Genomic DNA, 24,539 nt, shown 5'->3' with positions numbered 1-24,539 from the left:
ATTTAAAGATGGAATGGGAGAATCATTTTGAAAATAGAACGGATCCGGGGGTGTATAAGCCGTACTAATCGTGGCCTACGGCAGTTCTAGTTCTGACTCGAAAGTGTAAAGAAGAAGAAGAAGAAAAGAAGAAGTAGTGAAAAGTGGAAGTGTTCTAAGAAGAAGAAGACAGAAGAGAAGTAGTGTTCGGTGCAGTGTGACGCGTTGAAGGTACCGCCGCCCACAAGAGGAACAGCGGCAGACCGGCGAAGTGCAAGTTCAGAAAAAGTGAACGCAAATAAAGACTCGTTCCTATAAGCGGAGTATTATTTCCAATCCCTGACCCACTCCCGTGTCGATATTTAGTTAAACTGGAGAATATTTAATTCGTTCAAAATTAACAAATAATAAAAGTTTTAACATGAAGATTCGAGAAAATAAGAGGCAATTCATAGGTTTCGCACACAGGTGCTGTTGGGGGTCGGCGCGGCCCTGTCTAGTGGTATAAATTATCTGATTGATACAACGTGATGATCACTGCGAATATTAATCATTTATAATAATTAATATAAAGGACTTAAAATATTTTCCAGAAGATAATTTTATCGTTATTCTACTCCACGAATCATCATACTTATTATTATAGTAATAGTGTTTTGAGTTACAAGCAGTTTATTGTAACTCATATCTATGGTTACTTGTCACTAGTCTAGTACCTTCTAGGCTAAGCAAGTAGCTACTAGCCTACTATTATTTAAGGTAATATTTTTATGTTATTTTATAGTTATAACTTAAAACTTCTGAGTCGATTGATGATTCTCCCATATCTAATTATGTATAATATTTCTAATCTACACATTTATGTTGGAATACAACTTTGATCATGAAATCAAAAATATATCATTTAATTTATTGTTAAATTTTGAAATACGCGCGAATCTCTCGCTACAAATAAACACATAATTCTTAATGTTTTTGTGAGTCACTTTACCATACTTTTGTGTTAAATTATTGAAGTTACTGCCTACTGTAGCATTGATAATTTGATAATAATCGTTCATCCTCGTTTGAGTAACTATGTACAATCCTCTGATTGCTTTAGCAGTTGCCGTCGTATTTTTATCAATCTCCTTATCTTATTTTAAAATATTAAATTTTCACACAGGTATCTGTCATTACAGTTAATTTAATAATAATATATTTATGTTAAAGATTGTTGTAATTTAAAATATACATAGTAATTAGTAGGTTGCTTACTGTGCCTTTTTGATGCGTATTTATTTATAACGAAATACAATTATTTTGTTTTTCAGGTCCAATGGCATGTAACGGCATTCTATTTGTGTCGAATGCAAGCAGGGCGTATAACTTAAGCTTAAAATCAATAAGATATGTGAAAGATGTTTTGTATATAAATTATTTTGGCAAAAAGGAGAACTCAATATCAGTGTTGAGTAAACAAATTGAGGATATCTATTCCAAGGTAAAAAACCGAACATGCATTTTCACAAGAGATTTTAGTATATAATTTTAATATATATATAATAGCTAAATTTATAAAAACATGTCAGTGCTGCTTTAAATATTATGTCTATGGATGAACTTTCTACAAATGTCAACATTTCAGTTAGGCCAAGGTTCTTGATAAGATAGTAGAGGTATACTTCCAGTTATATGTATAGTAGATTATGCTATGTAGCAGGTAGTTGTTTCTTAGGTCATCATTTTGTTAAAATTCAGAAGAAACAAACATCTCATGGTACCATGATCTCTAAAAGTACTTGTAAAATGTATTTTACTTGTTATTAGATAAGAATGACCAGTCTGGATGAAGAAACACCCTCATCATCTAGGTTCTATTGTAGTAACAATGAATGTTGTAATTTTAACCAACCAAATGCTTAACTTTTCATGTGTGTTCTATATACATGCAAGAAGTTATTCTTCTTTGGCATATGAATTTGAAATTGAATTTGGCAATGAAACAAAAATCTTTAATAAAAATTTATTCCTCATGCTATTTTATGTTTGTAGAAAAAACAATATTGTTATAATGAACATATTAAATACAAATGTGCAATTAAATATCATTAATTTTTTATGAAACATTTGAGAGAAATATTTTTTTGTTTTAAAAATTGTATTTAATTTGAAATTACTTATACTTATATTGAAATTTATTTAATTCTGGTCCATTGGTGTGGAGTTACAAGAGGCTTGGTAGCTGCAGTATAATACAAATAGTTCAGCTGACCAGCTAACGCCAGGGTGTCGAATTAGTGTGGCAGTATGCACATTGTAAAAAACCTGACAAATTTTCCCTAAGGCAGGCCTGCAGACAGATAATCTGTTGTAACACAATTTAGTCTGTGATAATAAAACATATAGAATTATTACCGGCATATAATTAGGCAGTACCACATATGACGCGCAAATAGTCTGACACACAATACTTCCTCATAATTCTGACAGACCGCGCCGCACCGCGCCGTACAAAAAGGCGCCAAAAAAATATAACATTCGCGTCAGTACGTGCTAACATAGTCAACACTCACTTAATTAGGGGTGGCGATTCTTTCTGAAATAGGTTGATATTTGAATTGTTAGCTGATGAATTGATTCACAAAAACATAAACATAAGGTCTTAAATATGAACATCTAAAGAGTAAATTTAATTTCCTAATTTGTATTTATTATAATGTAAATAAATTTCAATCTGTTTTATGAAAAACATAGAACATACCGTAATAAATGATCTCTTATTTCCCATTGCTTTATACACTGGCCTGCAAAAGTAAGTATCACACTTTTCAAATTAAATTTTTTTCTTAACTATAGAAGGTAGAGATTTAAGATTAAAAATGTTTTGTTGCAAAAATTATAGGCTTTAATTCTTAGAAACTAAAATTATACATTAGTAACATTTTTAACTTAAAAAAGATAAAATAATGAAAATAGACATTTTTAGTTTAGTGTAAAAAAATTCAATTAAAATGTATTACATGCTATTTAATTTTTAATAACTGGTATTGCCTCCTCGAGCTCTGATTACAGCTTCGAGTCGGTTTGGCATACTGAACACTAGGTTTTGGAGCCAGTGTTGGGGAATATTCTCCCATTCTTCTACCAGGGCCTGCTTTAGTGCCCTGAGGGTAGTAGGTGGTGGTCTGCTCCTCCCAAGCTCATCCCAGGCGTGTTCAATCGGGTTGAGATCAGGACTTCTTGATGGCCAAGCCATCACGCTGATACCGACCTCCTTAATATACTCTTGTACGATATGAGCCGTGTGTGGCCGGGCATTATCATGCATCAGCATCGATCCACTATCCATATTTGCTAAATACGGCCCTGCATACTCATTGAGAATCTCTTGAGCATATCTTTGCCCAGTGAGGGTGCCATTTTCTAAGGCTACTAGCTCTGTGCAACCTTCTGAAGATATGCCAGCCCATACATGTACACTGCCTCCACCGTATTGGACTCTTTCTGAGATGCAGGCTTGAAGGTATCGCTCACCAGGTCGCCTGTAAACACTTCGCCTTCCATCTGAAGTGTAAAATGAGAATCGAGACTCATCTGCAAACAAAATTCTTGACCATTCTTCTTCATCCCACTGCATGTGTTCACGGGCGTATCGCAGTCTCGCTACTTGATGCTGTCTCTCGAGTTTTGGGCCACTCGCTGGTCTTCGGGGTTTCAAATTTGCTTCAGCAAGTCTTCTTCTCACTGTACTGTCACTAATGTAGTCCCTCCGGGTCTGAAGTAGCTCTTGCTGGACTTCAACTGCATTTTGGTGGCGATTTCTTAACACAGTGGAAATAATATAACGATCTTCTCGGGCACTGGTACACCTGGGTCTGCCATTACAAGGTCTCCTCAGATGGTGTCCAGTCTCTTCGTACCTTTGCTTTACCTTCTGGACCGTTCGTACCGTCACACCCACCATTCTTGCAGTGTGACACATACTGATGCCTAGTTCCAGAAAATCCATGATCCTAGCATATTCTTCAACTGAAAGAGGCATGATAAATAAATGTTATGTGCTTTTTAGCATAAATGTTTAAAACATGACCCATTGATCTTGAAAAAAATTTAAGACAGAAAGAAAAATGTGAATGGTAAAATTGTAATTTGGAAACGTCCACTTTGAAAAAGGAATGGTTTTGTTTTTTTCAGCCAATTCTTAAAAGAAGGTTACCGACTATAAAGTTTTTATGTACAAAATTAAATTCTATTTGGGGTCCTTTTTATTTCGAAAGTATATCCTGTGAACTTAAAACGTTATCCCAATTTTAAAAGTGTGATACTTACTTTTGAAGGCCAGTGTATCTAAACTTCTTAAAGCAGGTTTCAAAATAATTAGCAGCTCGCTAAATTTAGTAACAGACATTTTATAAAATTTGAAAAACTTATTTGGATATACTTTTAGAATTGAATGTTTATGATACGGCCCCTTCAATAATCTTTCTGAAAGAATGAAATGAATCCAAAATTCTCTATTTCTTCTTCTTTTTTTGTATTTCAAGTATGAAATAATACATCACTATATCTGTACTTCCATTGCCTGTTATAAGTCTCTTCTGCCAAAGACATTTTGTACACAATGCAGACTTTTTGTTTGCCGCAGACTCGATAGCACAAAAGGTGTGTCTGCTATAGGCCTATCACACCAAAAAGGTGGCTATTGAGTTATACCACATAGCAGAAGTAACTACTAAAATGATCTGATGCTTTTTGTACTTGCCGTGAATATAATAAAGAAATAATTGTCTTTTAACATCAACAGGTGGCTGTACAAAGACCAAATTTAGATGTAAGATTTATGCTTAAAGCAATAACAGAGCAAGAAATAAAGACTAGCCATAATGTAGATTTATTGCTATTTGACATGGACTTATCATGCAAAATGGATACACTTCGAACGAAAATCAATAAGAAACACATAAAAACACAGTGTGTTGGTATGTAAATAATTGTTAAAGTAGAATAATGGTCAGGCAATTTTGTGGAATCCATAATTATCCAATGTTTTGAGATGTCTTAAATGTTAATTCTGTCAAGATTAATTCTTTAACCATTTCAACACATGTTGATAACTGGTCTATGAGTCAATGAGTTTCTTACTACTTCTTCTCATTAGCTCAACCCTTTATCAAGTAGCAGTAAATTCAATAAGAATATTTTTTGTTTTTTTTATATTTGTATGTGTCATTTCCGTGACCTACATGTATAAAGTGATTTTGATTTTCTCTCTTATATTCGATTCTTCTCTGTGATGTAGAGGCGACACAAATCTTAGCAAAATTAACACTTAAGTCAACTCCAAACATGTGGATGATTTATTAAGTACTTAACCATTTTTAAATTAATTAAATTTAAATATTCATTAATAATGTCATTCATGTTTAAAACTGATTATTCAATGACCTTTAAATTAAAGACTAAACATAAAGAGATGTCTAATCCGTCTTCAAAAATTAATCTATATATTTATAATGTTCTGGTTGCCATTTGAGGTCTTTTTCATTAGTTCCATACCAACCATTACATTGATACTATCAAAACATTTTATTTTTATTTTTATGGAATAGGAGGACAAACGAGCGTACCTGTTGTTAAGTGATCACCGCCGCCCAAAATCTCTTGCAACACCAGAGCAATCACAGGAGCGTTGCCGGCCTTTAAGGAAGGTGTACGCGCTTTTTTTTGAAGGTACCCATGTCGTATCGTCCCAGAAACACCGCACATGGAATCTCATTCCACTGCTTTGTAGTACGTGGAAGAAAGCTCCTTGAAAACCGCACTGTGGAGGACCGCCACACATCCAGATGGTGGGGATGATAGCCTAACTTGTGGCGTGTTTGTATATCCTAACTTGTTATTTTTTAAGTGATATCACTTCTGTTATTAGTTAAATAAAATTTAGCCAAAATTTAACAATGATGCGGGGCACGAAGTTCGAACTCTCGGCGTCCCTGTCGGGTTGGGCTCCACTGCAGCTCAGTGGAAGAGCGCTCGGACGAGTCATCATTCATAAATGTTGGTTAAAAATTTAATTTGATAATTTCATTCAATATATCAAAAAACCTTTAAAATAATTTATTTAGGCCTATTAAAAAGTAGTACAATTTGTAATAATTATGTTTATCATTGATTTCAGAAAGTGAAGATAATGTAGAGAGTGTAATTGATGAGCAAGACGTAAATTCATATGATTGTGTTGTTTTGGGAGGAACATTTGACAGGTTGCATAATGGACATAAGATTCTCTTATCACAATCTGTTTTGAGGGCCAAGAAGCATGTAACTGTTGGAGTTACCGATGTAAATATGATTAAGTGTAAGAGATATTCTTTTCTGAATTAGTATATTTTAATATATGGACACATAAGAATACTTAGAAATATAAACAATTTGTTATGTTATCTTAAACTGATAACCCCATTTCTTGGATAAATACACATATAAAATTTGAAAACAAAATTTTATGAATGATGCGGGACTTGACCCCACAACCTCTGGCGTTCCGTGCTAGTGCTCTGCCAACTAAGCTAACCGTTCGAGTGACGTATCGTCGTAAAATCTTGTTTGCTTTGTTCAACTCTCAGGTTGTGGCTTCATCTACAGGATCTACTTTACAGTTGATAACGTGCTCAACCCCAATATTTGCATATTAGGAAATTGACTTGAGATGTCGCTTTTTCAAAACTAAACAATGTTTTACCTTTTTAAAGTGATAACCCTCACTAATCAAATTTTATTTGTGTACTTAGAAATAATCTTGGAACTTATATGTTTAAAAAAAATGTTACATTTTAAAGTAATATCTTTGCGCAGAATAAGTTTACAAGTACCTATTCTAATATACTACAACCGACTCCACCCTCAAGCGAAAGGCCTAAGATATAAAATAAATGAGCCCAACAAAAGTGAAAAAAATTGAATATTGAATGTGAGTGAGTTGTCACACTCGGTTAAGTAACGTTTCTTATTATATCATTTAAAATTGACAAAAGTAGACTCAAGAGAATTACTCTCCAAAATATATGCACACATACATACGTGGGCGGCGGTGATCACTTAACACCAGGTGACCCAAAAATTTACGTAGTAACGTAGACTAGATGTCTCGTGCCAGACGAGGCAACACGTCCTGAGGATGCCTCGTGTAGAGGCGAAACACGTGTCGAATTGTTTTAAAAACAAATATTGGCGGAATTAATAACACTGGAGAAAGCTTGAATCATTTGTATAATTATGGATTTCCGCAAAGTAACGCCTAATTCAATAAATTTTCTTGTCTAGGATACTTAATCTTATATCTTTAAATGAGCAATTCTTGTATATATATATAATTGGAATCTCGGAATCGGCTCCCACGATTTTCATAAAATTTAGTATATAGGGGGTTTCGGGGGCGATAAATCGATCTAGCTAGGTTTAAATTTTAAAGAATGTAGTTTTATCCGTGTTTTAATACGAAAATGCTACAATAATATTAGAATGCAAAGGTAAATATCACCATTATATACAAGACTATAGCTCAGATGGAATCTATATAATATATGGGGTGATCCGGAAAGCAGAAGACCCGGGTTCGAATCCAGATTTCCTGTTACTATTTTTTTGTTCAAGTTTTGTATATTCTTCTCGGTCGTCCGGATATTTATATTTATACAAAATTACACATGCTATGTGTATTATAATTAAATTTACAAGTGCTAAGTGGTAAAGTTTTAATTACACACTATTGATAGTTTTTGATGTTGACTGCTAGTTCCTATGAATTTTTTATTAATTTGATTGATATCACAAGTGATGTTCAATATGTCACATGATTCAATTTTTAACCGACTTCAAAAAAGAGGATGCTATCAATTCGATCCGTATTTTTTTTATGTGTGTACACCGATTACTCTGAGATTTATGATACAATTTACGTAATTTTTATATACATGCCATTTGGTCCCATAAAATTTTTACATAGTTTGGCCCAGTAGATTTCGTTTTATGAAAATTTTTGTTTACGACGATGATATAATTGTTTTTTGTGTACTGCTTTTTAGGAGTTTTCATTCAGGTTGATTATATATTATAACTAGCTGACCCGGCAAACGTTGTTTTGCCATATAAAGTATAATTCACGCGATAGTTTTATAAGTAGTAAAATATTGCCTATATTATAGCCTGTACATCATTTTGTTCTATTGTCAATAGATTTTGCAGCGCACGCAAATATATGTTTTCGATTTTACACCTTGTGTTACAAAATAGCAATTTTATTACGGATCCCTAATTTTGAAAAAAAAACATAGCCTATAGCCTTCCTCGATAAATGGACTCGGAATCGTCATAAAAATTCTTAGTACAAATACATACACAATATTGTTCGAACACTTATTTTCCTCCGTCCCGAATCGCAGAATTATATAAAATCATTGAAAAATTGACGAAAAAAAATTATTTTCTTTCATTTAAAATCATTATAACAATTTTATAGATCTTTTTTTATAGAAAAGGCGGACTAAAGAGCATACAGGCCACCTGGTGTTAAGTGATCACCGCCGCCCACATTCTCTTGCAACAACAGAGGAATCACAAGAGCGTTGCCGGCCTTTATCTCTTGATCTACTAAACCGATTTTGAAAATTCTGTTCACAATAGAAATTGAAGTTTTCGTGAGTGTCATAATATATGCTATATATTACTTTTTCATAGTAGTTCTATTTGTAAAATACGTCGGAGGAAAAACCGTCGAGCACTAAAAATAAATTTAATGGCAAAACAACGTTTGCATGGTCAGCTAGTATATATATACTAGCTGACCCAGGTGCCGATATTAAAATCGCGATACAAAAGTAACTGTTAATCGTAGATGGGTGAAAATTTGAAATTGTATGTATTTTTTAATGCTGACTCATAATCAAACAAATTTAAAAAAAAATGTCAAAAAAAAATCGTGTTGACCACATTTGGGGGGATGAAAAATAAATGTGGTCCGATACTCAGACCTACCCAATATGCACTCAAAATTTCATGAGAATCGGTCAAGCCGTTTCGGAGGAGTTCAATGTTTAACACCATGACACGATAATTTTATATATTAGAGATATATATATTCTTCAACATAGTCCGTGTGCATTTTTGTTAATTAATTCAAAAGTAGTCAAATATTATCTTTAGCCCAAGTATACATAAAAATTTATAATATATATTATTATATACAGGATGTCCCAAAGTTATGGGACATGAAGGGAAAGTACCTTAAATATCGTAGATAGGGTATTTTACAGAAAGAAGATTTTATGTTATTTTTAAAAGTTAGTAATTCTGCATTCAAAGATTTTCTACAAATTACTTGCCTCGTCTGAGACTCGAACCGACTTTAATGTAAAAAAAAACCACCCCTACTTTTATGATATGTACATATTAGAAAGTAGTCAATTAAGTAAGTATTTTTTTGTAAATTAATTAATTAAATGCTCAAAATGTGATCCCTCCTGTCTTACGCAAATCGCCAATCTTCTATCGCAAGTCTTCTTTCAGTAAAATACTCTATCTATAATATTTAAGGTACTTTCCCTTTATGTCCCATAACTTTGGGACACCCTGTATACAGTATATTTTTTTTAAATCAACAAAAAATCTAATTTCAGCCAAAACTTTGTGGGAACTAATTCAACCGATAGAGGAAAGAATAGCAGCAGTTTATGATTTTCTAACAGACATTGATCCTGATTTGGAGTATAATGTAGTGCCTATAAGTGACATGTATGGACCGACTAAAGATGATCCTAGATTACAAGTGAGTATCCGTTCTATAGTACAATAGTGATGGGATGCCCTGTGCTATTAGACCGGTGATGATAGTGCTCCCTACAGTGTAGATAGCTCGCGTAAAGCGTGTAGTAGATATCGAGATTGATATCAGGGGGCCTACTCCTAAAATCGATATTCGCTAAATCGTGGCATTAGTCGTGTCGAATCCTACTCTTGGTTACATCGTAATCAATGTCGAAACGATGATTGAACGAACGAAACATTATTCGATATTATCGGTCCTAACCCTACTCTTAGTTGAAAATGTCAGAGACGAATATTCGAATTTCACTAATAATCAAACGTCACTTTTACGGTAATCTCAACGACACCTTCTAGGCTGTTGATGCTATTATCGTTTCAAGTTGTATAGATATATTTGCCATACAATATACATACTTAATAAATATTATTGAAATAATTATATGTGATTTACTATTCAACAGGTTTTTTTACTACTAAGTCATTAAAGTCATTTTGTTGATCGTTTATGCGTAGAAATAATGCAAATGGCCGCCTGAGAAATAGGAAGTCGACGAGAAGGGTTGAGTTACTTTTTCTTACATTTTATTATCCGCAGCTTTTTTATTATTTATTCAATTTTAAATGGTCATATTATATTCATTATATATTTTGTTAACATTTACATTATGTGTAAATGATACCAAATTGGTGGTGCAAAGTCTGGCATGGTCCTTAGCGCCTAAACTATGACTTTTGACTTTTGACACTTTACAGCGACATAGCACAGATAATGTTTAGGTTTGAACATATTTCATTCACACTAACATCGTAAAAAAATCAAAATATTAGTCTATGGTAACGATAAACGATAAGGAATTCGAACATTTGTTAGAGTAGGATAATTGCGATATATTCGGAGTATTGTCGTATCGTTCCGAATATATCGTTGTCAATTTTGCGAGTAGACCTCCAGAACTCTGGCAAGTCTCCGTCAAGCCTCTTTACGAACTGATGTAGATGTAAAATTTTGATAGGGATTTTATTTATGCATGAATTTAGTAAATTCACTTTGTATAACAAAAAATTTAAATATACTCTTGGTAATTTTCCAAATGATATTTAAAGCGTTGACGAAGTGTTCCAACACTGTCATTTTTGCATTTAGATGATGTTTCGTTGACGTGTGTCACGTGTGTTTGTTTTGCTATTTAAAGGGTCACAATAATTTTAGACCATTTTTTAATTTGAACAACTCAATTTCAAATTAAGTAGGTATTGCCTTGGAGCATTATCCATAAAAAACATTTTATTAACAGTACTTAATGACGCGATATGGGGAAAGAATGAAATTATGTTTATTAAAAACCTAGCTTTTACCCGCGACTTCGTCCGCGTTGAATAATTACTGTAGGCAATTTTTTTTATTATTAAGGATACTTTTTAAATAATACACATAGGTACAAACTGCTCTTTCCGCTGCTGGCAGCCCCCTTCATATTATACAGCGCATTATTTATTTATTTATACTATATATATATATATATATATAAATATATATATATATATATATATATATATATATATATATATATATATATATATATATATATATATATATATATATATATATATATATATATATATACTAGCTGACCCAGCGATCGTTGTATTGCCGATATTAAAATCGCGATACAAAAGTAACTGTTGATCGTAGATGGGTGAAAATTTGAAGATGTATGTATTTTTTAATGCTGACTCTTAATCAAACAAATTTAAAAAAAAATGTCAAAATAAATTTCACCCTTAACGTTTAGGGGTATGAAAAATAGATGTTGGACGATTCTCAGACCTACTCAATATGCTCACAAAATTTCATGAGAATCGGTCAAGCCGTTTCGGAGGAGTACGGGAACGAACATTGTGACACGAGAATTGTATATATAAGATTATATATCCATATCCCAGTCCTTTGTAGACAATCTCTAATAGTATTTCCCTATGAGCTTTAATCTCCTATTTTATCCCCATGTAGGACAAAGTTTTAAAAATGCTCGAACAAATGTTTATAACTGCCATCCCCTATTTCGACCCCTGCATTTATTTATTTTTTCAATAAAAGGTAGCTTAAACATAAGCTACCTTTAAAACTAGAAGTCTTAGTACAAAATTTTATCAAAATCGGTTCGGTTGTTTTGGCATGAAAGCGTAACAAACAAACTTACATTCACAGTTATAATATTAGTAGGGATACTACTATCACAAATATCAACGCTATCGATAAAACAATGTGACATGTGACGTCACGTTTTCTTTCGAGTAACAGTGATTCGTTCCATTATGTTGAATTTTTGTTGTGCTTTTCCTTGAATGGCGCCGTAGCTTGTGAATTTCCTGTGCTAACGCAAACCAGATTTATTAAATATTTGGTAAGCAAAAAAGATAAAAATAATTCTAAAGGTGATTATAGAAAACTATATTCACTAACTAAAATACTACCTGTTGATATAAAAACCAAATTCCAAATAGCAATAGATTTTTATTTTAATGATAGTTTGAAAGTCCCTATAAAAAATAAATATAACTCCAGAAGCGTGAGGGAGGGAAAGTTAATGGTTCCAAAGATTAAAAATTACTACGGCAAAAGATGAATGAATATGTGGTGCCAGTCATATACAACGAGATAGCGTGGCTGAGGAGTGTTCCCAAACTAAATAAAAATGCAGTTAAATTTAAGATGAAAAATGCGCTGTTGAATAACTCTCACTGAATGTTGTTCAATGTTATTCAACAATGCTATACGGTAAATCTTTTCTTTTGTCTAATATTAATAATTCCAATAATGTTTAGTTGTAAGTCCTAATAGTTAAGATTAAAGTAAGTAGTAGTTAAGTATGTACATATAATTAATTGTTTTTTAAGCGCATTAACTTGCCAACAAACTGTTAAAGTTTGGCAAGATATATTAATAAGTTAAATGTGTACTTATTTAATTTAAAATAAAAAAAAAATAAATAAAACGTGACTTTACATTTTATATCCCAAAGTACCTAACGAGCGCAATCTTACTACAGTAGGTAATAGCAGAGTGTATAGGTTCTGTACCTCAATTATATAGTACCTATTATATCCAATATATATGATTTAAAATATGTGCTGGGAGGTTCTTACCAGTTCTTCTGCCTATGTCAAACCTCCTTTACGAACTGATACAGCTATATGATGTTTACCAAGTGTTGTTGGAATATGTTAAGTTATGGTGAAAATATTGTATTCCATTCTTACTATTTCGCCCTATAGGTTTTTTCGCCTAGTTCGTTTTTTTTTTGCAATTTACGAATGTTATAATATATATATATACATATATATAAAATTCTCGTGTCACAATGTTCGTTCCCGTACTCCTCCGATACGGTTTGACCGAATGAAATTTTGTGAGCATATTGAGTAGGTCTGAGAATCGGCCAACATCTATTTTTCATACCCCTAAATGTTAAGGGTGGTCCACACGAAATGTTTTTTTAAATTTGTTTGATTATGATTCAGCATTAAAAAATACATACAACTTCAAATTTTCACCCATCTACGATCAACAGTTACTTTTGTATCGCGATTTTAATATCGGTAATACAACGTTTGCTGGGTCAGCTAGTATATATATATATTATGTGTCCATTATATGAATATTTCTTCCATCTCATTTTCAGTTATTAGTTTTAAGTGAGGAAACAGCCCGTGCGGCGGGCAAGATCAATGATAAGAGGAAAGAGAACGGTTTGAAAGAATTAGAAGTGTTTACAATCGGTCTCGCGAAGGATGAGCGGAAGGCGGCTGAGGAAGAAGCTAAACTGAGCTCGAGTAACCAGAGAATGAGATTGCTGGGTACTTTCTTGAGGCCACCACAGGTAAAGTATAACTGTAGAGGATTTTTAGGGTTTCGTAGCTAAATGGCAAAAAATGGAACCCTTATAGATTCGTCATGTCTGTCTGTCTGTCCGTGTATGTCACAGCCAATTTTTTCCAAAACTATAAGAACTATTTTTCACACAAAAATAGAAAAACAATAAAGTAGAACAGAAACTCATTTTTTTTTTCATTAAACCCATACGTGTGGTGATCTATGGATAGGTTTTCAAAAATGATATGAGCTTTCTAATATTATTTTTTTCTAAACTGAATAGTTTTCGTGAGAGCTACTTCCAAAGTAGTAAAATGTGGATAGTGATTAGTTATTGGATAGTTTCCCATGTGTAAATTCTGTTGGCTGGTACTCCAGTACAAATATAATCTGTCTGTATATTTACAATCTCTAAAGTATTCTACATATTCCGACCTTTTTTATACCAAAACTACTTGACTTTTCGCATCCAGATGGAACTTTGACCATTTGATGCGGAATTGCTTTGTATGTAGATGCAGGCCTGTGTGACTCCCCGTGTAGGTATCGAAATTGTAAGTACCTCTACACAGTAGCATGGACCAGCTATTATTCCCGTCGCAAATATTTGAGGGAAGGAGACAGCCCGCCACACGACGCCGCCGCAATTAAAAAGATGTTTATAGACTACATATTCCATCGACTTAAGCCACGTATTCATTAGTAAACATTTGTTAATAAACATAGGTGATGAAACATTGTTTATGACACGTGTTGCCATGCTCCACACTACGAGTGGAGAGCAAGACGAAACATCTAGTTTATAAACAAAAGTCAACAGGTGTGGACCACCACCTTTTATTCTTTTTTTTTCGATTAATGCTCTTGTGAATTATTATGTAAGCAGCAGAGAGCATCACTACCTCCTCGGGCGACATCCTGTGAACAACTGACAATACTAATAATGTTTACTAGTGAATACGTGGCTTTATACATATCTTTTTTTTACAATTTCAGGCGAACCCTAATATTCCCGATTGGCCTTATGTGATCGGATTGGCTGGCGGTATTGCCAGTGGTAAAAGCAGCATTATTGACAAGTTAAAGTGAGTTACATATAATACGATAAGGTCTTAATACGGCTTACTTTAATGGCCCGTTACTTCCAGGATTGTGGTTATTCACATACTACTGTGCTGTGGATTTAATGATTTTTTTGAAGTGGATGACTGGAACTAACGTCACTATGATGGCGACCTGTCCCTTTCACAACGCCTAGGGATTCTACGCCTAAACATGCAATCCGCACTTCACGGATCTTGGATTTGAGAACGAGGTCTATCCGTCACCATCGGAATTTATTAACAAAACATTTCGACCAATCGTTGATATGCAACTGTGATAAAGTTAAGTAAGTTGCGAAGTGTTTCCGGGATGATACAACATGGGTACAACTAAAAGATGCCAACCCTCGTGATAAATGAAGAGTATGGACAGTGGTGATTACATACTATCAAGTGGCCCGTACACTCGCATGAAAAATGTTATGTCGATTCACGTATTGTCACCTGTTTTTATGCAACAGTTTACCATACAAACGTTTTATAAAACAATTCATTGCAATGCATATTACCTCAATGTAAACCTGAAATTCATGAGCTTAATGAGTTTTAAATTTGGCATGTCATTATTTTTAGACTAAAAGGCGCTGCAACAATAAACTGTGACACGATAGCACACGACCTGTACCGGCCCGGCTTGACGCTCAACAGAACGTTGGCTGACACGTTTGGTGATGAGATCATAACGTCATCTGGTGAAGTTGACCGGAGCAGGCTGGGACAAATCGTCTTTAGTGATAAGGTATGACCACATCTTAACTAGCTCTAGGCGAGGGCTTTACTCAAGGTTTCCCTGCGAGATCTAATCAGAAATGAGGAGATCCGTAGGAGAACCAAAGTCACGGACATAGCCTAGATGGTTGTGAAACTGAAGTGGCAGTAGACATGGCACATAGCTCGACGGACAGATGGCCGTTGGGGCAGTAAAGTCCTCGAATGTCGACCACGTATTGGAAGACGCAGTGTCGGTAGGCCCCCCACAAGATGGACCGACCATCTTATCATGATGGCCGGAATAGGTTGGATGAGGGCAGCGCAGGACCGATCGTCATGGTGATCTTTGGGTATATCCAGCAGTGGACGTCTTCCTGCTGAAATGATGATGATGAAGGAATATCTTATGAATCGCATAGTTGTAGACTGCTCACCATGAAAAAAGGAAACGATTCGGGTAAAATTTCCGATTTTGACCTGATTTCTGTTGGTATTTACCTCAATAACATATATTCCCCTGATTAATGCGGTAGACTCCCCTAACTTTCCTAAGTTAACAATAAAATAATCAATTAACATAATAAATAAATTCAGTAATTATATTTATTAAAAATCAAATTATGTAACATAACATAACGGAAAGAAATACCCTTTGATATATGAAATAATTAAACTGGATTATAAATTTCTTATTTTTAAACGCACAAACGCACATTTGATTTGATTTGATTTTGAATGATTTGATTTGATTTGAAACCAGATACTTTTATGGAATGACATTAATAATTATTGTCAACAAAATCTGGCTTTTGTCTTGATGACAAAGAGTTTTGCCCTATCATTAGCCTACCCTTCATTACCCTAGCTTATTTCGATCCGCATTATCAGATTTTGCCATATAAATTAGGGCTACTTAATATTATGGTATGCCCGCTCATCTCAGTTCATGTCAGTATTTGTATTGCCAATATATTGGTACTTCTAAGCCAAGAAAATATAGGTTCCGGATAAGTAATCACCAACATATTATCATATATTTAAACACGCTGCATCTTATGGTATAAGCATTATTCAGATCGGGTCAATAGTTTTAGAAGTATAACCGAACAAAAAACAGGCTCTTTATTTATTAGTATAGATTCCACCTTCGCACGACACGCCACAAGTTAGGATATCATCCTCACCATCTGGATGTGTGGCGGTCCTCCACAGTGTAGTTTTCAAGGAGCTTTCTTCCACGTACTACAAAGCTGTGGAATGAGCTTCCTTGTGCGGTGTTTCCGGGACGATACGACATGGGTACCTTCAAAAAAAGCGCGTACACCTTCCTTAAAGGCCGGCAACGCTCCTGTGATTCCTCTGGTGTTGCAAGAGATTGTGGGCGGCGGTGATCACTTAACAACAGGTGACCCGTACGCTCGTTTGTCCTCCTATTCCATAAAAAACTAAATAATAAGCCAGATATAGTCGCATATTGATCCAAAGTAAATCCCATCTTAACTACAATAATAATATTTTTTTCTAGAATCAATTGGAAACGTTAAATAAGATAGTGTGGCCAGCCGTGATAAACGAAGCTAAGAATAGGATAAGGGCGCTCGGAGAGCAGGGCCATAGAGTAGTTGTGATGGAAGCGGCTGTGATGGTGAGAGCCAAGTGGTACGAGTACTGCCACCAGCTCTGGTCTGTCATCATACCACCTGAAGAGGTACGATACAATATTCATGGGTACACAATATTATATATATATGTTTTTAATGTGTGAGTATATTCTAAGCTTGAAGTTATCTCCAAGTGACCGCGAACTGAATGATGCTTGATATATCAATGCCGAGTATGGCAATACAAGCTATGGCAATATATCATTGATATCGAAAAAAAACAGTGTATGGGATAGCACACAGCCTTGCGAGGAACACTAGCATTTTAAGTTGAAGTATTGACTACAACTATATTGATAAAAGGCATAAAAAGGCATTATTTTCTCAAAATTGATTCCTTTAGAATTCTTTTGGATCTCATTTCTAATATACTAGATACTACTACCGCTTCGGAAACAAATGGCGCTCTGAGAGAGAAGAAGTGAATAAAGAAACTCTCCCTGCACTCTTTTTTTGCGCTCTTTTCAATAAAAATATACAATATTGTACAGTCATTTCTATCGCTATAAATTTTCAAATTCTAATTCAAATATTTTTATTCAAAATCGGATGTGAAATCACTTATTGAAAGTCAAAAAACTACCACCCATTCCAAAATGAATGCCTCAGGCCTGAGAAGAATGGGCACAACAAACTCAGCGGGCTTTTTTTTCATCAAAATTATGTTTTACAATTAAAGTAACATTTACAAAGTAACAAGTAACATTGTACAATTAAACTTATTATTTAATAGACTGAGAGCGGTCGCTCCATTCCCAATCTGTGGTATCATTAAGAAAGTCATTTATGTTATAGTAACCTTTACCACACAAACGTTTTTTAACAATTCTTTTGAATAATGTAATACTTTTGTTTTGAAAATTTTCTGGGATCCTGTTGTAAAATCATATACATCGACCGACAAGACTTGCTAACTCGACTTAGTAGAGTAGTTGGCATTATAAGCTTATGTCTGTTCCTGGTGTTAACATTATGGTTATGACAGTTTCTGGCAAAATCACTTATGTGCCTATGAACATACATTACATTATCAAGAATATATTGAGAAGCAACAGTCAAAATGTTAATTTCTTTGAATTTTGCTCTCAATGATTCCTTAGGGCCTAGGTTATAAATAGCACGAATAGCCCTCTTCTGCAGCACAAATATTGTATTAATGTTGGCAGCGTTGCCCCAGAGCAATATACCATAGGACATAATACTATGGAAGTAACTAAAGTATACAATTCGCGCCGTATCTATGTCAGTTAATTGTCTAATCTTTTTAACCGCGTATGCTGCAGAACTAAGTCTGTTCGCCAATCCTTTAATATGGCGGCCCCATTGTAATTTGGAATCCAGAGTAATGCCAAGAAATTTAGCAGATTCCATCGATTTTATCACCTCTCCGTTTAACAAAACCCTTGCATTAACATTTTTTACATTTGGTACGGTAAATTTTATACATTTCGTATTTTTGCTATTTCAACAGGTTATTAGCGCTAAACCAGTACACGATGTCAGATAGAATATCGTTCACTTCGTCATACATAGCTTGGTTTCTTTTCACTTTGATAATCAGTGAAATGTCGTTTTTTCTCTATAAGATTAGGTAGATCATTTATATAGATAAGGAAGAGGAACGTCATAGCTTGGTTTCTTTTCACTTTGATAATCAGTGAAATGTCGTTTTTTCTCTATAAGATTAGGTAGATCATTTATATAGATAAGGAAGAGGAACGGTCCGAGAATAGACCCTTGTGGTACCCCCATACTGAGAGGAGTTCCTGGAGATCTCCTGCCATTCACGTCGACCTTCTGAATTCTATTATTTATATATGAAATCAGAAGGTCGAGCGCAGTTCCCTTTATGCCATAAAGCATTATGAAATGAGTTTATAATTGGTAAATATGTTATCAATACAGCTTTTGGAGGTGCCAGTTACTCTAGTAGGCTCTAAGAAAATATTGGTTAAATCAAATGATTTGAATAAAGATATGAATCTTATACTGGTCGTGGATTTTTCTAATAAATTAATATTAAAATCACCACATACCATGATATACTTCTTAGACTCAGATAATTATAATTAAACCTCCTCCAATACACTTTCAAATAATTCATATATTGCATCTGGGAGTCTGTATATACTTACAACAATGTCACGCTCGAGCTCTGCACAGGCTATTTCAATTGTACGTTCAACAGAGAGGCCCACAATATCTTCTCGTTCTTTGAATTTAAATAATTTACTTACAAGAATAAGAGAGCCGCCACGTGGAGATTTTTCTCTGCTAAACGCACTTGCCACCTGATGACCACTGAAGTTAAAGATGAGCTCATATTTTCTGAGCCAGTGCTCTGTTAAACATAAAATATGTATATCTTTATGATTTATAAATAACTTCAGTTCAAGTTCTTTACCTAATAATCCTTGCATGTTTTGGTGCATCAGGTTTGCAATTTTACAATTATTACTTGATATGACTTGTGATATTACATTGTGTTTTTACACTGCTAGAGGAGTCCCCTATTGTCTTATTGTATTTTTTTTTGGAAAATATTCCAAATCTTTGCTTAAATTAGTACACTGCTCAATAGAAGCAGTGGTTCAAAAATTATCATAATCTAGTCACAGGCTGTCCGATCACTTAGATATTCAGCTGTGGAGTAATAGGATTTACGACAGAGCCATTTTGAAAAAAAAAAAAACATTTAATTAAATTTATTTATAGATAATGCCTGAAAAGTGTCTGGGACTTTATTATAAAAGTGTATACATTTAAGTGCCCTTATGTGTTTGTAACTTCATGCTCCGATCAGACAAAAAGCTAGTGATCCATTTGCATAAACTCTCGGGAAGTCAATAGAATTGCAGCACATCAACTCAACTGCTGCCGCCCATTTATGGGTGAGATGTATAAGAAGTCTGTGAAACCTGACCACCTGAGTTTTGTGGTCAGGTTTCACATACTGTGTGGCAAAACAGGGCTAACTTACTAATTATGATATTTGGAATTTTAAATTTGATTTATTTGACTTTACAAGTTATGTGATTACATACAGACAAGTCGACAAAAATTCAAAAATTGGTGTTAGTCTTAAATAGAATAATTGTCACACTTTTTTTTTAATTAATTATATTTAGAAAGAACCGACAGGCATAATAATATGATTCCCTATTATAAGTTTTTTAGAATGTACCGCTGATTGCAGGCAGTACGTCGACTGCAAGAGCGAAATGGCCTGACGGAAGAGCAAGCGAGACAACGCATCGCCGCGCAACCGACCAATCAGGAGCAAGTGGCCATCGCGAACGTCGTGTTTAGTCCGTACTGGAGCTACGAGCACACACAGGCACAGATCGACCGCGTGTGGACCGAGCTGGAACGATACCTCAGCGACAGACACTGAATGCGGCATATTTATAGGAAGTAACAATGAAATCATAATTAAAATTTGTACATATTGTTGAATAGTCGGCAAGAAATAAAAAAGGGCACTTATCGTTAATGGCCTTACATTTTTTGGCCAGAAATGTATTAATTTACTCACTGGTACCATGGGAAATTTACTCACTACATCACTCGTCTATAACTGACCATAATTTACCAATAGGAAATCAAGTTTTTAAGTTGTAGCAATATTTACGCCCAGTCTTATAATACACTGACGTTTTAATTCTTACTCACTTAAATAGCCACTTAAGAGGATAACCCTTCATAATGCTTTCTATAAGTTAACCCGCCATTATAGCGGATATAACGGTGCTGAAATAGCGAACTCGACGATAAAAATGATTTTCTGGTGATGGCCTAATGATAAAATGCGGTCCCAATTAATCTCCTAGGTGTATATTGTCGTGGAAAGGATAAAAAATCTCAATAAAGACATGAATTCCCTTAATTAAAGCCTCAATGTAGACGCCCAAGCACTTTCTCTGCCAGCTTTAGAAAAAGCCAATACAGCTTAATTGTCAAGCAGCGTATATCACGCTAAAGGTCCTTCGAAGCTATTAAACATCGTCTTGTCAATAGCTCAGCAGTGTCGGGTGGAACCGCTCTTGCCTATTGTCCTTTGAGCTTATCAAAGATAAAAATATCCCATAAGTGACTAATTAGGTGTAGTGAACTTTGTGTTATGTATAATTAAACAAATTAAGATATAATATTGTATAAGAAAGAGGGTATGGTGATTATAAAGGTCTGTGCCCACTACAGCAGTTTACCGTGCCATGGAGGTATCAAAAAAAGAACACGGCCCGATTTAGGCTACTGGAGGCCACAGTATGATTTCATAAAAATGAACTAATATGAAGTGACTCTTTCCATCCAATTAAACAAATACTTGGATATTAAATTGCACATAAAAAATTTAAAATAAAATCAAAATCACTTTATATTATGTAGATCAAGAGAATTAGTGACAATTGAATGTATGAATGTCAAACGTTTTCTTTTATTTCTACATTTACCACCACTTTGGAAAAGGTTGAGTTTTAATAAGAAGCAGTGGCAAGAAACTCATTGCCACTCTTTTAAATCAAAATTTTTCAGCTTCATCGTTTTGCAAAGCAATTCAATATGTAAAGTGATACAAAAAAAATACTCAAACGGCAAATACACGAATAAGTAAAAAAAAAGGAAATGTAACTTAATAATTAAAAACACAAGAGTTATTGAGTACAGTAGATGCAGATAAATCTAGATTCCCACACATTTATTTAATTTCTTATAAATGAATATATTTTCAATAACTTGTCACATGGACTCTATATTTACCTATTACATGATAATTGATGAGCCGGCAAACGTTTTGCCATATAAGTTAAGTACCCCGCGCCCGCTCATTGTATGAAATGTTATTGACTGAATTATTTGTATTGCGTTTATATAGGTATTTATAACTCAAACAAATATAGGTTCCGGATAAATAATCACTAACATTATACATCATACAAAACCTATTATTCTGATCGGTTCAGTAGTTCTTGGAGCATAACCAAAGAAAAACTTGCTGTCCATTTATTAGTATAGAATTGTGACTACGTTCGGAAACGCCGAGTGTTATGACTTGGATAACAAACAAGTACATTATATTCAAATAAACTTATTATTTGTATTATGTTAATGCGCATGATCCAGAAAGTAAGATATCTAAAAAGCGTTTTTCAACGTACTGTATTAGTGTTAAAGATTATAAACTACGGTTGGTAGCCCTAGTTGATTACTCCATGCACTGGCACATGCATGCCACTGGACTGGCGGCTGTCAAAGTACATTTGTGCCTGTTTGATATTCGCCATCTTGGCGCTGTTGGCCATGTAGCGAGAGATTGCGGTACTAAAACTAGTGATGACAACCTCAGCAAACATCGATAGATGGTGGGAAACTATTTACAAAAAAAAGGTGTACTTCATTACGTTGATTCTTAAAGTATAAATAAATCGGAAAAGTAACGAAATTAGTTCAAAATGCAAAAATACTTCAGAGTATTGTACGTTCCTTCGCAGCCATTTGTATTATACATCAAAATTAGTTGTCTGGACGAGCGAGTGGCGCTTCAAATAGGCACAAAAAATTTGCTGTCAAACATATGGAACAGCATGTCCAGTGGTATTTATACAGGTCAGTGACTCCATGCGTTCCTGAGAAATTCTTCATGACAAACTGTCAGATGGATATACTAGATAATATTTTCGCATGTATCAATCAGTAAAATACGGACAGTACGCATTAGTGGGAAGAGACCTTAAGCGAATACAGGGACAATATTGTTATATTATAATTTATTATTACTTTTGTTATTGGTGTATAATGGAATAGTAAAAGGTATTTAGTTGGCTTTTTAATTTTACTTTTTTTTACTAGATATTAAACAATGTTGTTAGGTCTCTTGAGAGTATTTGTTAAAACAATCATTGGTTAGTAATATCTTGCCATTGTACTACCAATTAAAATGTTATTATAATTTCGGTGTTTTCATTTAATAATTATATACGCTGGCCGCTCGTGTCAAGGAGCTTTTGACACGTAATTTCCGTGCATCCGAAGTTATACTTTATTTTCTCAGATCAAATATAAAAGTTAAGACGAAACTCCGTGTACACACATACTGCTCTTACTGCAGATGTATTATAAAACTGCTGCTACGCTATTTTTTTTTATTAGCTTCACCTGTATGTTTGTATGTTTGTAACCGTCTTCTTTGGGCGCGATTTTGACCTACTTTAAACGGCCAGATTTCGTTCAAACTTTGTAGATTTATCGAGGACCGATGACATTACACTAATTTGGCAAGATTATTCCATTATTCAATATGCAAAATAAGATTTTTGTCAATTTATATACTTTTAGAATAAATAAATCACTAATAAGCACCATCTAGTAATTTATTGTAAACTACAAAGGAACCGCGCGACATGTCAAGACAGTTCCACAAAATTATAGTATCTAATTCGTTTAAAAGCGAATAGATGGCAGTGAATTTGTGTTTCACGCCATCTAGCAGCATTTTAATAAAATCTTAAGGCAACTATGAAATGATATCATGGAATATACGCGTATACAAATGATTCTGTAATGATGAAGTAATGTTTTTATTTACGAAAAGATGGCGCTGTTTAAGTATTCTGTTTCCATTATAAATTATTAATTCGTGATTTAACTGAGCTACTTATTATAAGAGCTAGTTCGGTATCTCCGGCTAGCTGAATTAAGTGGATTATTTTTAATTTTTTAATTGGAATCTTCCAATTAACTAAAATATTTTTATTCGCAGATATTAAAATCCCTACATTCAATCTAAAAAATTTAACTAAAAAATTAAAAATACATAATAGTTTAAAAAAAACTAAAAAAAAGAACGCTTTATATAAAATTCAACTAAAAAATAGAAAATAAATTTTAATTAATTTAAATTGAAAATAGTGTAAAACAATATATTTCTTTATAAACAAAAGCGCAGGGTGTAGAAGAATTATTAAAAAAATATATATTTCTCTGTAAAAAAAATATTTTTAAAATAATAATTCTTCTACACCCCACGCTTTTGTTTATAATGAAATATATTTTTTTACACTATTTTCAATTTAAATTAATTAAGATTTATTTTCTATCTTTTTAGTTGAATTTTATATAAAGCGTGTTTTTTAGTTTTATTAAAACTATTTTTGCCTCATGCCGGGGTAGTGTGTACCTACGTTAGGGAAGATATCTGCTGTCGCCGTCTCGGCAATTTTGTCCACTCTCTGGCTCCGCGTAGATTTAGAGGACCGCGTCCGCATCTATGCGTGTGTCTACAGGTCCCATAGTGGTAACGCAGAAACCGATCATCTCATGGGCTGCGTTCAAGCGGCAATTGACGTGCTTGAACAGATCCCCTCCGCTGAAATCGTAGTCTTGAGTGATTTCAACGGGCACAATGCC

The 24,539-nt window shown here is 34.0% G+C and overlaps 1 protein-coding gene across 2 annotated transcripts; it reads left to right on the top strand.

The window, feature by feature from the left end:
* Positions 1 to 874: 874 nt before the first annotated feature.
* LOC126979414 (bifunctional coenzyme A synthase) lies at positions 875 to 23,082 on the top strand. Of its 2 annotated transcripts, none has more exons than XM_050828709.1 (10): positions 875 to 956; positions 1,293 to 1,462; positions 4,766 to 4,940; positions 6,140 to 6,319; positions 9,636 to 9,784; positions 13,467 to 13,664; positions 14,654 to 14,742; positions 15,334 to 15,499; positions 16,997 to 17,179; positions 20,329 to 23,082. In XM_050828709.1, exons 2-10 carry the CDS (start codon positions 1,298 to 1,300, stop codon positions 20,524 to 20,526), a joined length of 1,503 nt encoding a protein of 500 aa, XP_050684666.1. In that variant the 5' UTR covers positions 875 to 956; positions 1,293 to 1,297; the 3' UTR covers positions 20,527 to 23,082. The 2 variants fall into 2 exon arrangements, with proteins under 2 accessions (XP_050684666.1, XP_050684664.1); XM_050828707.1 differs by lacking the exon at positions 875 to 956 and adding an exon at positions 969 to 1,144.
* The last annotated feature ends 1,457 nt before the right edge of the window (positions 23,083 to 24,539 follow it).

The sequence above is a fragment of the Leptidea sinapis genome, chromosome 3, assembly GCF_905404315.1.
Source record: "Leptidea sinapis chromosome 3, ilLepSina1.1, whole genome shotgun sequence".
Classification (NCBI taxonomy): domain Eukaryota; kingdom Metazoa; phylum Arthropoda; class Insecta; order Lepidoptera; family Pieridae; genus Leptidea; species Leptidea sinapis.
Note: the sequence above shows the minus strand (reverse complement) of the source record. Positions and strands in the feature narration are given on the sequence as shown.